At 47.1% G+C, this 15,839-nt stretch overlaps 1 protein-coding gene across 10 annotated transcripts in view; it reads right to left on the bottom strand.

Moving 5' to 3' along the window:
• Positions 1–4,221: 4,221 nt before the first annotated feature.
• Positions 4,222–15,839, bottom strand: part of LINGO2 (leucine rich repeat and Ig domain containing 2) — a 3,618,115-nt gene continuing 3,606,497 nt past the window's right edge. For all 10 annotated transcript variants that reach the window (XM_069240594.1, XM_069240603.1, XM_069240567.1 and 7 more), the window contains one exon: positions 4,222–6,791. In XM_069240594.1, coding sequence (XP_069096695.1) covers positions 4,927–6,756 — 1,830 coding nt within the window. In that variant the 5' untranslated portion in view covers positions 6,757–6,791 and the 3' untranslated portion in view covers positions 4,222–4,926. The remainder of the gene's footprint in view (positions 6,792–15,839) is intronic.

Raw genomic sequence — 15,839 nt, 5'->3', positions numbered from 1 at the left:
TTTGCTTACTGTACTGCATTCATTCGCAATAGTTCACTGTTGTTTTGTAAATATTTTGCTCTGCCATCTCCAGGTGACAATAGCATCAAGTGGACGAAATCAATATTAATTTAGTGAAATAGTGCATTAATGATAAGGTAGTATGACACTCTAATTTTCTGTGCTCTGATTTGTCAAAATTGTATTAATTGTACTCACACCATGATGAAATAGCTGTTTTTGCTTTGATTTATGAGATTTCCTACATAAACCCTTACGTTTGTGGGTGTGCCAGACACAGTTCTGATGCCACTGTCCTTATTGTGACTTAGAATATTCTTTGATTTTGTAATAATTCTGTTTTGCCCTTTTGCTGAAAGCCTACATTGCAACGAATTATTGCATCCTACAGTTTCTGAATTGTACTTTATAAATGTTTGTAATAAATCTTTTTGAATTTTGAAATTCCAGCCTAGCACTCACTTATTGAGTCCATCTTTACAAAATGTACTTATTTTGATATGATGTGTGGTGCATTACCTAACGGACAAATTGCCTCATTAAATTGAGATTTAACAATGTCCCAACCCATTCACCCGTGGTTGTATGGTTGAGAAGTCATTTTAGAGTGTAAGAATTTAGGGGCATATTTATACTTGTTTTGCACCAAATTTGTGTCATTTTTTTAACGCAAATTTGGTGCAAAACTAACTCCATATTTATACTTTGGCGCTAGACCTGTCTAGTGCCAAATTTATGGAGTTAAAGTCAGTTTTTGGACGTGGAAACCTACTTTGCGTCAATGAGATGCAAGGTAGGCGTTCCCGTGCAAAAAATGACACGAAGGCCCTAGTGCCTTATTTATCCTCCTGTGCAAAAATCACGCACAGGGGGAAGGAGGGGTCAAAAAATGGTGCAAAGCTTGCTTTGCACCAGTTTTTAACACCTGGGTCAGGGCAGGTGTTAGGGGACCCGTGGATCTATTTCCATGGCTCCAGGGACACCCCCACCCATACCGGAGGGGCAGCGGAGGATGAGGAACCCCATCCCAGGTAAGTATAGGTAAGTACAGGTAAGTATTTTGTCCCCTGTGCTGCCCATTGGGGTGGTGGGCATGACTCCTGTCTTTTCTGAGACAGGAGTCGTGGTATGGATGATTTTGCATCAGAAAATGACTCTAGGCAGGATAGAGTAATTTTTTTATTACTCTAACCTGCCTAACATCATTTATTGGTGCAAAACTCCCTTCTTCCATACCGCCAGGCCCACTCGGCTAACGTCATTTTTTTTTACACTAGCCTACCCTTTGCACCGGCTTGCACATGATGCCCGGCTGGTGCACAGAAATAGTGCAAGCCGGTGCTAAACCTTTTGGTGCAAAACTGAGTTGGTGCAGTTTTGCACCAAAAAGTATAAATCAGGGCCGTAAAGATTCCCAAACCCACAGATCTTTATGAAAATTGGCTTCTCCTTTCAAATCAGCTCTAACTGAGAGCACGGACATGTGAATATTGTAAAAGCACTTAATAATTTGCAGAAGTAATTATTTGGACTAGTAGATAGTTTTACATCAAAATGTGTACTTCTTTAATGTTGCTTGTTTTGTCTAAATAGCCATAAAATAAAATATCAATATCAGTGATGACATTTTTTGGATATTTTTGAACACATGAGTTCTTGTAAATAACGTATTTTCCTTTTGGATATACTCCTGCTAATACTGTTAAATATTTGACAATGCATTCTACTAGTGGTATCATGAATCTTTCCAGATGATGGTGCTTTGTTTTGGCTATTTGGTCGATTTTTCCAACGTTTCTGGAGTTACAGGAAACACCCATGCATTTTTCATTTCAGGAGGCACATGTCTTCATATTTTCAGTTCCTGTGACCTCATCTCTCCCCGGTCTGCTAGAGAAAGGAAAATAAAGCTTGAACAGTAAGAAAGCCTTTGCATTTGTCACTATAATTGTTTTATCTAGTAACGAGCAGTTTCTATGCCACACCAACAATATCCAGGATCTGTTTGCTCAACTGCACCCCATTTCCATCAGCGTAAACTTGTTTCAATGGCGTAGGCTTGATAGGACATAGTTCAAGCAAGTGAAACTGCCACCATGTGCCCCTTAGACTTAGGTGGGACTTAAAACAGACCTGTAATACATTGCAGCCTACAATCCTTGTATAAATGCCTCTAATTTCCCTGCTATAGTTGGCTAAGGGCCTGATTACAATCTTGGAGGATGGAATACTCCGTCACAAACGTTACAGATATTCTGTCCGTTGTATTACAGTCTCCACAGGAAAAAATGGGATCGCAATACGGTGGCAGGGAAATCTGTCACATTTGTGACAGATTAACCTCGTCCTCCAAGATCATAATCAGGCCCTTGGTTGCCTGTAATAAAGAAATGACATAGATGCTCAACTGCAATAATGGATTACATTCTGCCGTCACTATGCCTGCTGCCAGATGCAGCAGCCAGTGGAAAAGTGCAATTCAAACTGCAAAAACAAAACCTAGCCCTTGCTCCTTCTGCTCTGTTTCCCTAAATAAACAGTTAGCAATTGAAAGAAGATGTTGATTGCAACATGTTTGCACAATTTGGGTAATTATAGGAAAGAGATGATCTCCATGCATGTTTCTTCATGGCATTTATTTTTTTAATCTGACTTGTATTAAACTGATTCTAATATCTTTTTGCAACAAACAACTAACTGCTTTTGGTGTGTTTAATTATGTAATGCAGATGCTATATTTAATCTTCATGTCTGCAGATATCCTATCTCTTTAAAACGAAAGAGCAAAACAGCAAGGAGTTAAGTGATTTGTGGGAAGTGTGATGGTGTGACCATGTATTATAAGCAAAAAAGTACCCCCTGTGGTGCATTATAAGGATATTGGAAGTCACCATGGATTTCTATGCCTCGTTCTGCTATATGGTTGGGGAACTGCTCTGTGACTTTCAGCATCCTTATACTGCTACTTTATCCAATATATCCTTCATCACTAATAGAACTGACGAATCAATCCTTCATGAGGAGCTGCTGGGGCAAACTTCATGGAAATGTCTTTGACTGGCCACTCGGCTAGCTTTACGTGTAACATTGCACCCCTACCATCCTGGAAAAAGCTTTGAAGCCTGAGCATCCACTCTTTTTAAATCACATTTAACCAATCAAAATCACAAAGGTATATTTTGCTTTATTTCTGCCATTCAAAAAGGACATGGAAGGAAAAATGGGGTTAGGTGCAGGAAGACCACAAAGCGCAACTCATTGTAGAACCTTCGTATTTATTCCTTGTTAGTTGAACAAATGCCACGTTTGAAAAAAATGGTCCACATCCCATGAGTTTTCCCAGAATCTCATGAACTCCTTGTCACCATCGACTTAAAACAGAACATTGTATGAGAGAGACTTGGGGTTTCAGCTCTAGTTGGAACACTAAGGTCGTTGATTTGTGGACCCTACAATGTGCTTCAATGGAACACTCGATAAAGCTGGACAGATGTGCGGGTCTACACACCACCATGGGTCAACAGTATGATTGTTACTCTGAGCCCTTTGATGAACCCCTTTAAAAAAGTAAACAGGAGCAGACTAAATAATCAAACACATACACAGAAAGGATATATAAAAAAAACATTTTTCCCACCCCCTCCAGCCGTGGAAGAAAAAATACAAAGAACATATGGACCGAGATAAAGGAACACGTGATGCAAATTTCCTTTTTGGTATGCACATTGTTAGGAACCATGAAGGATGGAAATTTAACAGTGGCTAAAAGTTCACTGGAATTGGCAGTTTAAAGGCCGACTGGCACCTGCTGTGTTCAGAAATTTTACATTAATTGCAACATTCACTTAATATGCATGGTTAACTCAGGTCGTTGGCAACAGTGTGGTATCCATTTCTCACCAACAGCAAGAGTAGGTTTGCATTTTAAAATGTGCATCCTTAAATGATAGGGTGTTATGTTCTCTGCTGAGGATACAAGGTCTTCATCAAACTTTCACTCTCTTTAATGTACATTTCGCATTAACATTGCTGAGTGGATGATATAAAATGAAGCCGGGTTATGACATACACATATCAATTTCATAAAAGTATCCATAGATTGCTAGTGTCTGCCAAGGTGTATTAATTGGAATCTGACAGATGAAACCAAGGAGTTTATTACAGTAAACTGGTCCAGGGTGATATCACATATAAAAAAATAATTCAGTTCTGTATCAAAACTAGGCGTATGCCTTTATTAACATTAACAGTAGTTAATAGAGTCAAAGCATCTTTGCCTTAAACGTTAGTTTTTGGGTATCCTATTTTAGCCATACGGATATTGGGGAATGTTCTTATTTTCAGTCACCTGTGTATGTGTGCGGTGATTGACATCACACTGGGGTCAGATTCAGTGGATCACTAAAGCACAACTTCTCATCCGTATTGCTTTAAATGTACACTGTGTATGTTAACAAAAAGAAAAGAAACGTTATACCAATTTTTTGGAGTCTGGAGCCAACATGAAGCTTATGATGAGAGGCTTAAAGAAATGACTTCTATAGATACAAATTTCACCTTTGAATATGTTTTAGACAAACGCTTCTTCTTTATAGTAAATCCTACACTGTAGGTTTGTTTTCCCTCTTTAAGTTGTGGTAGAAAATGGTGCACAATTGTCCATGAACTTGACCCAAGAGTCTTACTGAGATCCCCAGAATGCCAATATTTGCAATGCAAACAATTAGGAAACCAACTCTGCGAAAGGCCTCGGCATACCAGCCCTGAGTTTTGAGGGCTCCACTGTACAACCAACATAGTCTTTTGTGTCAAAACCTCCATTTGACACATTGACAGCTGCCTCCATTTATGGCGCTTATGAGTGCCAAAGTTGGTTCACCAGTCAGACACAATGCCATATGATTAAGCGTTGTTTGTAGCTGCCTGCTAAATCATTTTCATATTGAACCTCCGGGGGGCACTAGTGGCCACATCTGCTTCCACTACTGCACCATTGTTTTTGCGGGGTATATACTCTAGGTCAATGTTGTTTTTATGCTTGCCTTTCCCTCTGCTCCATACAAAAAGGAGAAGGAAACAGAATAAGACCACACCCAGGAACGTGAAACAACCCATTGCCGTAGACACCAATATGGTCTTAAGGTCCAGGGAGAATGTCATGTTTGTATTGGTTCCATTGGAATTGGTCTCATTAGCTTCTGTCATAGACATTGGGGTTCTGTTATCATACATATATCCGTCTGAAGGAGATCCTTTCACACTAAGGGAGGCTGTGAAGCTATCATTGCCAGCGGCATTGCTAGCGATGCAAACATAGGTTCCACTATCTTGAACTTGGGCAGATCCTATTTCCAGTGAGCCATCTGCAGAGACTGTGGCTCTTCCATTTGACTTGGCAGAAACCAGTCGTCTTCCAGGTGTCAACCAAGAGATAACTGGAGGTGGGTCTCCATCAGCATTACAGACGAGTGTCACTGACTGACCTTCATCCACTTGCAGCTGCTGCGTCTCCCGGTCACGAATCTTGGGCTTTTTGCAAGTAAAGTAAAATGAAAGTACTGTGGTATGGAATTCTTTGAAAGAGCGCTCCTTGACATTGTCTGGTCCAGCACACATTGGTTGCTGGCCTCCAAAATACAACTGGGGATGCCTTTTAAACATCCAAAGAAGGCGGCAGTCGCAGGCCAATGGGTTGTCATCTATACAGAGAGTTTCCAACGCTTTGGGAGCATAGAACACAATTTCTTCTAGTGTCTCTAGCTTGTTTTGTGACACATTAAGAACACGCAGGAATCGGAGTCCTTGGAAAGCATGTGGCTCAATTGTATGCAGCTGGGCACCCACAATATGCAGTTCCTGAAGACGCACCAAATCTGCCAACATGCCTGACTCAATAGTGCTGATGGGATTGTAAGAGAGGTTTAGATGGGTAAGATAGGCCAGGTTTTTCAATGCAAGATATGGTATGGCAGACAAGTTGGTATTGGTAATTGAAAGGGATGTGAGGTTGAGTCCATAGAGGCTATTAGCCGGTATCATATCCAACAAGGGCCAGTAATCGATTTCTAGGTTCTTCAGTCGGAACAGTCTCTTGAAGGCAATTGTAGGTAAAGAATTGATGTTGAGATATTTGAGCTGCAAGCTGATGAGGTTGTGAAGGTGTGAAAGGGCATCTGTTGGTACAGCTGTGAGGTTACACTTTTCCAAAGTGAGCTGTTCCAAGCTAAGTAGCCCACTAAATGCCCTGTGGGATATGTACACGAGTTCATTATCCCCAACTTCAAGAGACTTCAAATTCTGCAGATCCTGAAACATAAAGTCCAGCAAAATCACAATTTTATTTTCACTGATATCAAGTTTAGTTAAGTTTGACAGGCCAGTGAACACCCCAAGGGGCACTAGCTTCAGACGATTCTTTTTCAACCGCAAGGAACGCAGGTTAAAAAGACTGGTAAAGGCCCCAGGCTCTACATTGGCAATTATATTGTCGCTTAAGTCAATGTCCTCCAGCAGTGGATAGTCAGTAAAGTCATCAGGGTTCACACTTTTTAGACGGTTTTTGCTGAGGTCCAGGATTTTGGTCTCAATGGGGATGCCTTCGGGGATGGAGAGGAGACGCCTGCGGTGGCAGCTGACTGACTTGTTCTGGGCAGAGCACTCACAGCGGGCTGGGCAGCCCAGGGCTGAGGCCATGCAGATGAGCACCACAGCCAAACCCAGACATGGCTGCCAGCATGACAAGGCTGTGTGAAGCATGACTCCACCGGTGTAGTCTCACTCTCTGTCACTACCTGAAACAGAACCAAAGAAAAAGCAGGTTAGTTCAAAATGCCACAAATCTATTCATTCAGAATTTTTTCACTTACATACACAAATCTAGAAAGCATGGATTGGTATTGACTATATGAACACATCAATTCTTGGACAAGGGTGTTTCCTAAGTAAAACAAAAAACTTGGGCCCATATTTATACTTTTTTAGCGCCGCAATTGCGTAGTTTTTTGATGCAAAATCGGCGCAAACTTACAAAATACGATTGTATTTTGTAAGTTTGAGCCGATTTTGCGTAAAAAAACTACGCAAATGCGGCGCTAAAAAAGTATAAATACGTGCCTTGATACCTTATTTAGCTCAACAGAGCTGCTGATTGGAGGGGCCCGCGGAGAGAGAGACCGGGTCTAGTCTCTCCGCGGGCACGTTCGCGGAACAGGAAGTGGCGCGGAGGCACCCGATTGGTCAATAGGTAAGTGGGGGTGGGAGTTGAGGCAGGGTTTAAAAGGGGGGTGGAAGGGTGGGGTCGGCCTCTGTTCCGCGCCGACTGGGGTTTTAGGACGAGAGCAGCGTTGAGGAGGAAGTTTCCACAGAGTTTTAGAGAAGGTGCGCACGTGCAGGTAGGAGTGTCAGGGCCAGGCAGGGGGCATTGCCGGAAGGGCGGGTTGGTGCCGGGAGGCAGCGCAGGTGGTGCCGGGGGGGGGGGCTGCATTTTTCCCTACGTGCTACCGCTTAAAGAGGCAAGTGCGTGAGGCCGCGCGCCTGCCTCCTTCCTACCAACATCACTTCATAAAACAGGGAGCGAGGCGCGGGGACCACGCGCCCGCGATAGACCACAGCGGGGGCCCCAAAATATATATTTGGAGAAAAAAAAGCCTGAGGGCCAGTGAATTCCAAAAAAAAAAAAAACAGGAGAGGACGGTGGCCAGGTTATAGGGCAGTTTACGCTACGGGGGGCCTACTAGTGGGCCAGGCCCCTGCAGCAAGGAGGGCCCCTGCCCTACAACAGCATGGCCATAAATGGGGGGGCATAGAAATTAAATAATAAAAAAATATATATAGTCACCCAACAGCCGGGCCCACAAGGGGGTACAGACACACCAAGGGGCCCAAAGGGGGGGCACGCCCTGCCACGGGGGCCACTGGGGACATCGTCGCAGTACTAGGGACAGTCAGTTAGTCCGGTGCAGAACACAGCAGGACAGGCACCACACACCTCCCCAGTGAACAGCAGGCCAGGCTACACGGTATTGGGGCCACACATCGGCACCTGTGAGACGCCGGGAGGCGGCATGGCAACCAGCCACGATGCAGAGGCAGTGAGGGCCACGCTCCGCGTTTTGGGCAAGGCAGGCCGGGCGGATTTACTCAGGCCGGGGGTGCTAGATCAGGCCTGGGTGGGGATGTCACGGCCGACAAGGGCCGCATCCAGTCGGGTCGCGGCTGCAATCGCAGCATGCGAGTCTCAGGACTCGGGCGGGGACAGGGAGGAGGGGCCTGGGGCCCCTGGTCAGGACACAGGTGTGCCGCTGGGGACCCCCAGCGCACATAGCCCGTTGATGTTTAGTGGAGAAGCGCAAGGCATACAGGACGCGGGACCAGGAACCGCAGGCGCAGACAGCGCAACAGTAGGAGCCGACCCCTCAGGCGCGGAGGGACACCCGGCAGGGGGGGGAGGGCCCGTATTACAAGGCGGGGCGACCGAGCAGCCCTTGCCCGGGCCCAGTGGGGAAGCTGCCCGCTAGATTTGTCATACCACAAGGGGAGGGCTACAGCCAAGGGGGCTCCGGGGCCCCAGTGAGGAAAAGAGGCAAATATGCTAGAGCCAAGGCAGTTCCTCGCCAGGCCAGATTGGTGAAACTCAAGGCAGCAGATGAAACAGGGCCCATGGGGGCCCCGGCCCCATGCACACAGGGAACTTGGGACCAGGCAGAAACTTGGGACCTAGAAGCCAGGATACGCGAACAGCGTAGGATTGTGGTCGCGACGGAGGCCAGGTGGGCCCAGTTGTGCAAGGACAGGGAGGAGGCGAGCGCTCGTAGCGAAGCAGTCAAAAGTGGTAGAGAGGCCAGAGAGAATAAAGGGGCACAGCAGTCGGGGCAGGCAGGGGTACCTGGGTCTGGGTACCACAGTCAGAAGTGGACCAGGGACAAGAGGCTGATGCGGCCGAAGGGCAGGTCGGCGCGGGGAACCCCAGTGACGGATACGGTCACGGGGGAAGAAGTAAAACAATGCCAACAGCTGAGGTTGGCAGGAGAAGGGCTACGCCAACTGGGCGCAATACGGCCCAAGCGCGTTGGCACGAAGCAATGGAGGGGTCAGCGGCGGCCTTCTCCACCCCGGGGGAACGCGGGTACCGCAGCGATGGTGTGCGCCATGCGGGTACGGAAATGATAGACTATACCAACCAAGGCAAGAGGATATGCCCAACACATGGGCGAGTGGGGAGGAGAAGAGGAATTGGAACTGGACTATGAGGACGAAGGGGACGAATGGGAAGATGGTGAGATTCGGGATGTGGAGGTGAGCGCTGTCAAGAAAGGGGGGGGGCGAGGGCGCAAGAGCGGCGCAACCTCTTCTTCTGCTTTTGTTTTTCAGGATACCTTTGTACCAGAAGGGCCAGCAGGAGGGCGGCAAGCTATGCCGCGCGGTAGAACTTTGAAGAGAGTGCCAAGGAATTTGGGAGAGAATGTCGGAAGTAAGGGGAGATGGTGGTCAGTTTGGGGCGAAGGGGGGGTGACATCAAGGGAGGCAAGCACAAGTAAATCTATTGGTGTGGGGGACGGGTCAGTTTGGGAGACATCAGGTCCTACTTCAGTACAAGGAACGGATGAGAATAAGGACAAAGAAGGCACCTCCACTCTAGACACAGCTACAGGCAGTCAGACTGCGGGGGTAGACACGACCGCAGAGGACAAGGAGGGGGGAGGTCATAAGAAACGTCTTCCATATATTGGTTTGGCTATGCCCCTCGGGTCTCACATAGCAGAGAAAACAAAAGCCAGGATATGGAAACACGAATACGTGGATGTTTTTAAGCTACTACACAGGGACATACAGGCAAAGGAAGGTTCCAAGGAGGAGGAATGGGAACTAGCGCGCAGGCCCAGGGTTCCTATCACAATGGACAATTGGACGTCGGCATTTATGATATTTGCCAGTATATACTGCGAAAAATACCTGGATAGGGCCATTGCGCTTTTTAAATACATGGACATTATTAGAAAGGCACAAATGCATTTCGGGGGGTTTGCATGGCTCAGTTATGACGAGGAGTTCAGAGCTCGGGTGAGTGTAAATCCTGAAAAACCTTGGGGGACGTAGATCCAGAGTTGTGGATGCAATGGATGGCATCGGCGCAGTCAGCAGCGTCCACGCATACAGCGAGCGGTCTGCCAGTAGTATATAAGCCCTTTCAGGCACGCCCGCCCCGGAAGGGGCGGGCGCTGCTACAAAAACTACAGGGGCAACTTCGGGGGCCTGCTGGAACTTTAACAAAGGTTTTTGTTCCAGAGCACAGTGCAGGTTTAAACATGATTGCTCCAACTGCGGGGCCGTCATCCAATGTTTCTCCCTCTCCAGCCCAGCAGAGCAGTGGAGAGCGTCAAGAGGGAGGGGATCGCATGGCACTCCTGCACCAAAGGGGTCCTACACCAGTTAGACTGTATGTTTTGCTGCCTTGGTTGCGCATATATCCGGAAGCGGACAAAGCGTGACTACTGGAGTGGGGTTTTCGAGAAGGTTTTAGAATAGGTTATCAAGGTCCCCGAGAGAGGAGGTGGGCGGACAACTTGCGGTCAGCCAAAGAGCGGCCTCAGGTGGTGCGTGACAAACTGGCAAAAGAGGTGGCCCTGGGTAGAATAGCTGGGCCGTTTTTCGAATGGCCAAGTGACTCATTGATGATATCTCCTTGGGGAGTGGTACCCAAAAAAGCACAGGGAGAGTTTTGTTTGATTCATCACCTGTCATGGCCTGAAGGTGCGTCAGTCAATGACTTCATTGCCTAAGAGGACTCCAAGGTAATTTATGCGTCAGTCGATGACGCAGTGAAGTTAGTCTTAAAGTGCGGGCGGAAAGCTGAAATGGCGAAATGTGATATTCAATCAGCCTTTAGATTACTTCCCATTCACCCAGCAGACTTTGACCTGTTAGGCATGCAGCTAGACGGCGCCATTTATGTGGATAGGGTTCTGTCCATGGGCTGTGCGATATCCTGCATGCTTTTTGAAACTTTCAGCACTTTCTTACAGTGGGTCTTTGTGAGAATGAGTGGCCATAGGACGGTGACTCATTATCTGGATGACTTCCTATTTGTAGGAACAGACGCATCCGGGGCTTGTGGGCGGGCCTTGGACAGTTTCCGGAGGCTAACTCAGCAGACAGGAGTGCCTCTTGCCCCAGAGAAAACAGAAGGACCATTACCGATTTTGACCTTTTTGGGCATTGAACTGGATGCAGAGGCTTTGGTCGCCAGATTGCCAGCGGCGAAAGTGATGGAAATACTGGAATTCCTGGCAGTTGTGCTCACCTTGTGTAAAAGAGATTTACGGACGGCCCAAAAACTGTTAGGGTACCTTAATTTTGCATGTAGGGTAGTAAGGGGAGGTCGGACTTTCTGTAGACGTTTGGGGCTGTCCATGTCAGGTGCAGTGCTTCCACACCATAGAATACGAGTTTCCTTGGCATAACGAGAAGACATCAAAGTATGGGAGATCTTTTTGAAAACTTTTAATGGGGTACCAATGTCTTTTGGTGACTCAGACACGGTGAGGCAGGTCCAAATTTTTTCAGATGCGGCGGGAGCGTCGGGTTTTGGCTTATACTGGGATGGGAGGTGGTGCGCGGAAACATGGCCTTCACTTTGGTCGCGGAAGGGGAGAAGCATCGCTTTCCTGGAATTTTTTCCTCTACTAGTGGCACTGGCAGTGTGGGGACGGGAGTTAGCCTACAGGACAGTGATCTTTGAAGTAGACAACATGACGGTGGTAGAGTTGGTCAACAGGCAGAGGGCGAGCGACCTCAGAGTTTTGTGCTTGTTGCGTCAGTTTATGCTTCAATGTTTATCTTTGAATGTTATCTTTAAAGCTGCACATATACCTGGGGTTCACAACGAGATTGCAGACTCCCTATCTCGTTCACAGTGGCGACGTTTTCGCGGGTTGGCACCTGGAGCGGAATGGAACAAGACTGCGGTCCCGGCAGACATTTGGGAGTGGGGGGCATGATGATCACGGGGCTGGTGGAGATGTCTTTAGCGGTATCTACGCGGCGAAGTTACAGACTTGCATGGTTGGAGTTTCAATCTTTTGACCCGTTTGGGGGCAATTTTTGGGCACAAGGCCTGCTGACTCTCGAAGCACGGGCCATGCGCTTTGTGCCTTTTCTGATCGGGGAGGGTTTATCCCCAGCTACAATTGGGGGAAAGCTGGCAGGCATTTCATTTCATGGGAAACTCTTTTTTGGTTTTGACCCTGCGCATAATGACTTATTAGGTAAGATGCTGAAGGGTTGGGGCAGGGTCAGGGCCAACGGGGCTAAGCCGGCAAGAGAACCCATTACTTTTGAAATAATGCTGGAGCTGTTGCATGTGTTACCAGTTTGTTGTACGGATGAGTATGAGGTGGGTTTATTCCGCTTATGCATGGTTTGGATGTTTTTTGGTGCGTTTCGAGTGTCCGAATTGTTGGGGGTGGGGAAAGAAATTGGGGTAAGAATGAAGGAGGTGTGCATGCACAAGGACAGGCTGGGGATTTGGCTTAGGCGGTCGAAGACGGATCAGCTTGGTAAGGGCAAATGGGTATGGCTGGAAAAAGGGGGCGTGGAGATAGCATGCCCGGTAACAGAGTGGATCATGTTCAAGGCAAGTTGGCATAGGGCAGGCGACTCAGGGGTCTTTGTACATGCATCAGGGAAAAAGCTGACTAGCTATCAGCTGTTACAGGTTATGAGAATGGCACTTGGTCGGACAGGCTGGCGTGCAGGGGATTATGGAACGCATTCATTCAGGATTGTCGCAGCCACAGCGGCAGCCCATTTAGGCTGGGATTGGGCTAAGATCAAGGCCATAGGGAGATGGAAATGTAGGTGCTGCGAGCGTTATGTCAGGCCTTGAGGAGAGGAGAGCAGAGTAGGGGGGGGGTTTAGCTTATCACTACAGCCTTTACAGTGTTTTTTCTTTGCAGAATGTGTGGCCGGGCCGCAGAAAGACAAGATGACAACATGGTTGGTCGGCCATTCATTTGTTCATTGGGCGGCGAAATTTGCGGAGAGGCAAATTTACAGCAGATCATTGGGACTGCCCAGCAGACACCATGAAGTTCGTTGGTGGGGCAAGAGTGGTATGAGGTGGGGGAGCCTGCTCCTATTTATCACGGGTAACTTGCCGCAGTGGAGATGTCTGGACCTCTTATTGATCCATCTTGGGGAAAATGATCTAGTGAAGCTATCGGGGCTCACTTTGATACAGCTCATGCAGAGAGATTTGGAACTCTTGAAGCAGAAACTATGCGGGACATGTTTGGTATGGACAGAATTTGTGCCAAGAAGGGCATGGAGAGGGGCACTTAATCACGGAGCCATTGAGCGGGCTCGAAAAAAGTTGAATAGAGCAATGAGGGTATTCTGCTGGGCTCAGGGGATCAAGGTGTTAAAGCACAAGGGCATAAAGGAGCAGGAGAAGGCCTTGTTCCGAGATGACGGGGTCCATTTGTCACAGTTAGGAAATGCGTATTACCTAACAGAGTTAAGGTTGATGTTAGAGAGTTTATGGGGTGTGAATTTGTGGATTAGGGATTAAAAAAAAAAAAAAAAAATAGAGGAGGAGGAAATACAGAACCGGAAAAAGGGTTGTTTTTCCTGGGGTGGGGCAGCGAAAGGCTGCATGGGTTTCACTGGTTGGCAGGAGATGGGGGAGGGTGGAGAGCCAGATGCGGGCTTGTCCACCCTTCCAGGGGGAAAAACAAGGAGGTGAAGGATCAGAGTGGGGGGGGGTAGGTTACAAGCAAGGAAGGCATGGGAGGAATAGGGGAGCGTCTACGGTAGGAGAATTGAAGGGAGCTATTTGAGGAGAGAATGAAGGCAAAGGAACCGTAAAAGTTAAGGTCTGGTTAAAAGGAGGGTATACAGTTAAATGTTAGTTGATGTTATGTTTAAATCCTGTCCTAAATAAATGACCTTTTACACCAACAAGGAGTGTCACTGTATGTGTGTCCCGATGGAGGGGCCCACGGAAAGAGAGACCCGGTCTAGTCTCTCCACGGGCACGTTCGGGGAACAGGAAGTGGCACATAGGCGCCCGATTGGTCAATAGGTAAGTGGGGGTGGGAGTTGAGGCAGGGCTTAAAAGGGGGGTGGAAGGGTGGGGTCGGCCTCTGTTCCGTGCCGACTGGGGTTTTAGGACAAGAGCAACGTTGACCACCCACCCACCCAGCTTAGGAAGGAAGGAGAGGAAGGCGACAGTATGTTTGGCAGAAAGGTAGGGCTGTTAAGAGGGGATTTAGAAGTCATTCAGGGCAGGTGATTTGGTGATGTGCGTAGCAGGAGATGGGGGAGGGTGGAGAGACAGATGCGGGGTTGTCCACCCTTCCAGGGGGAAAAACAAGGAGGTGAAGGATCAGAGTGCGGGGAGGTAGGTTACAAGCAAGGAAGGCATGGGAGGAATAGGGGAGCGTCTATGGTAGGAGAATTGAAGGGAGCTATTTGAGGAGAGAATGAAGGCAAAGGAATCGTACAAGTTAAGGTCTGGTTAAAAGGAGGGTTTACAGTTAAATGTTAGTTGATGTTATGTTTAAATCCTGTCCTAAATAAATGACCTTTTACACCAACAAGGAGTGTCACTGTATGTGTGTCCCGAATGCAAGTTTGCGAGCTATCTCTGCCTTGCAGAGCAAAGCAATTTTACCGCAGGGCGGCCTATTTAAAGGATCTCTTTGTTGCTTTTCTCTGGTTAAACTGACTTACATTACACTTGATTAGCACTGAACAGGCAACTTCAACTCAACTATTACAATCTTTGCCATTGTTAATACACTGTTTGCAGTGGCCGTACCCATAAAATAGTATGCATATAAATTTCAACCTATACGAAAACAAGAAAATAAGTAAACACTTCTGATTTACTTCCAGCCGATAATTAGACTATGTTTGTTTCCTACGAGAAACCATTTGAATGATCAAAACTCATTTAAGCCCTTTCAATCAGTCAGCATCCTATGTATGAAGAAACACTAAAAAACAAGCATACATACATCATACAGTGGGGTAGCAGTACCCTTGCATGAGGGTAAGTCACCCAATATTGTTTAAATGTTGGTCATTAATGTGACACCAGTGCCTTCTGGTACTTGAAGAATCATTTTCACAATTTTATTTTCATTTTGTTACAATCTCAACCTGTTAAATGGGTCTTCCAGCATCAGTGGAAAGGCTTCTCGCGCTTATTAAATCGGCTTAAATGATGACAAGGGATGGCAAGAACTTGCTTGAGAAAAATACTCATGTCACAGATCGTTTCAAGATATAAAAGGGCGTCAAGAAAATGAAAAGTAAAATTGTGAAGTGCAATTACTACAATGCCCTGGGGCCACTTTGGTGATAGTCACCCGATGAATACCGTATCCCATCTTTACTAAGGATGTGTGTGGGCCTTTGCGTAAAAAACATGAGATGGAAGAGGCTGCCTCAATGTCCTTACTATTGTAAAGGCCCATTTGTGCAGCCCTACGTTACGGTGCATTGTGACAGCGCCAATACAAACGTTACTAAATATGGGCACATGAGGGCTGCTTTCATCTGTGAGTGCTGCCGCACGACTGTATTCTATCAGAACAATCATAACTATTATTGAAACAGCAATTTGAAAACACAAATACTGTTTCCTTAACCCCTTCTGTGCCGCGACGTAGTGGTTACGTCCCGCGGCACAGTGCTGCTGTGCCGAGGACGTAACCACTACGTCCTCGGCACACAGCCCAGAGGGAGCGCTCTCGCTCCCTTTGTGTGCTTCCCCCCACCCCCCAAAGTCAGGGATGGAAGGGGAAGCCCTTCCCCTTCCACCTCCGACCCCCCCA

Source organism: Pleurodeles waltl, chromosome 1_2, assembly GCF_031143425.1.
Source record: "Pleurodeles waltl isolate 20211129_DDA chromosome 1_2, aPleWal1.hap1.20221129, whole genome shotgun sequence".
In the NCBI taxonomy this organism is placed as follows: Eukaryota; Metazoa; Chordata; class Amphibia; order Caudata; family Salamandridae; genus Pleurodeles; species Pleurodeles waltl.
The sequence above is the reverse complement of the archived record's forward strand: the minus strand, read 5'-3'. Positions and strand labels throughout refer to the sequence as shown.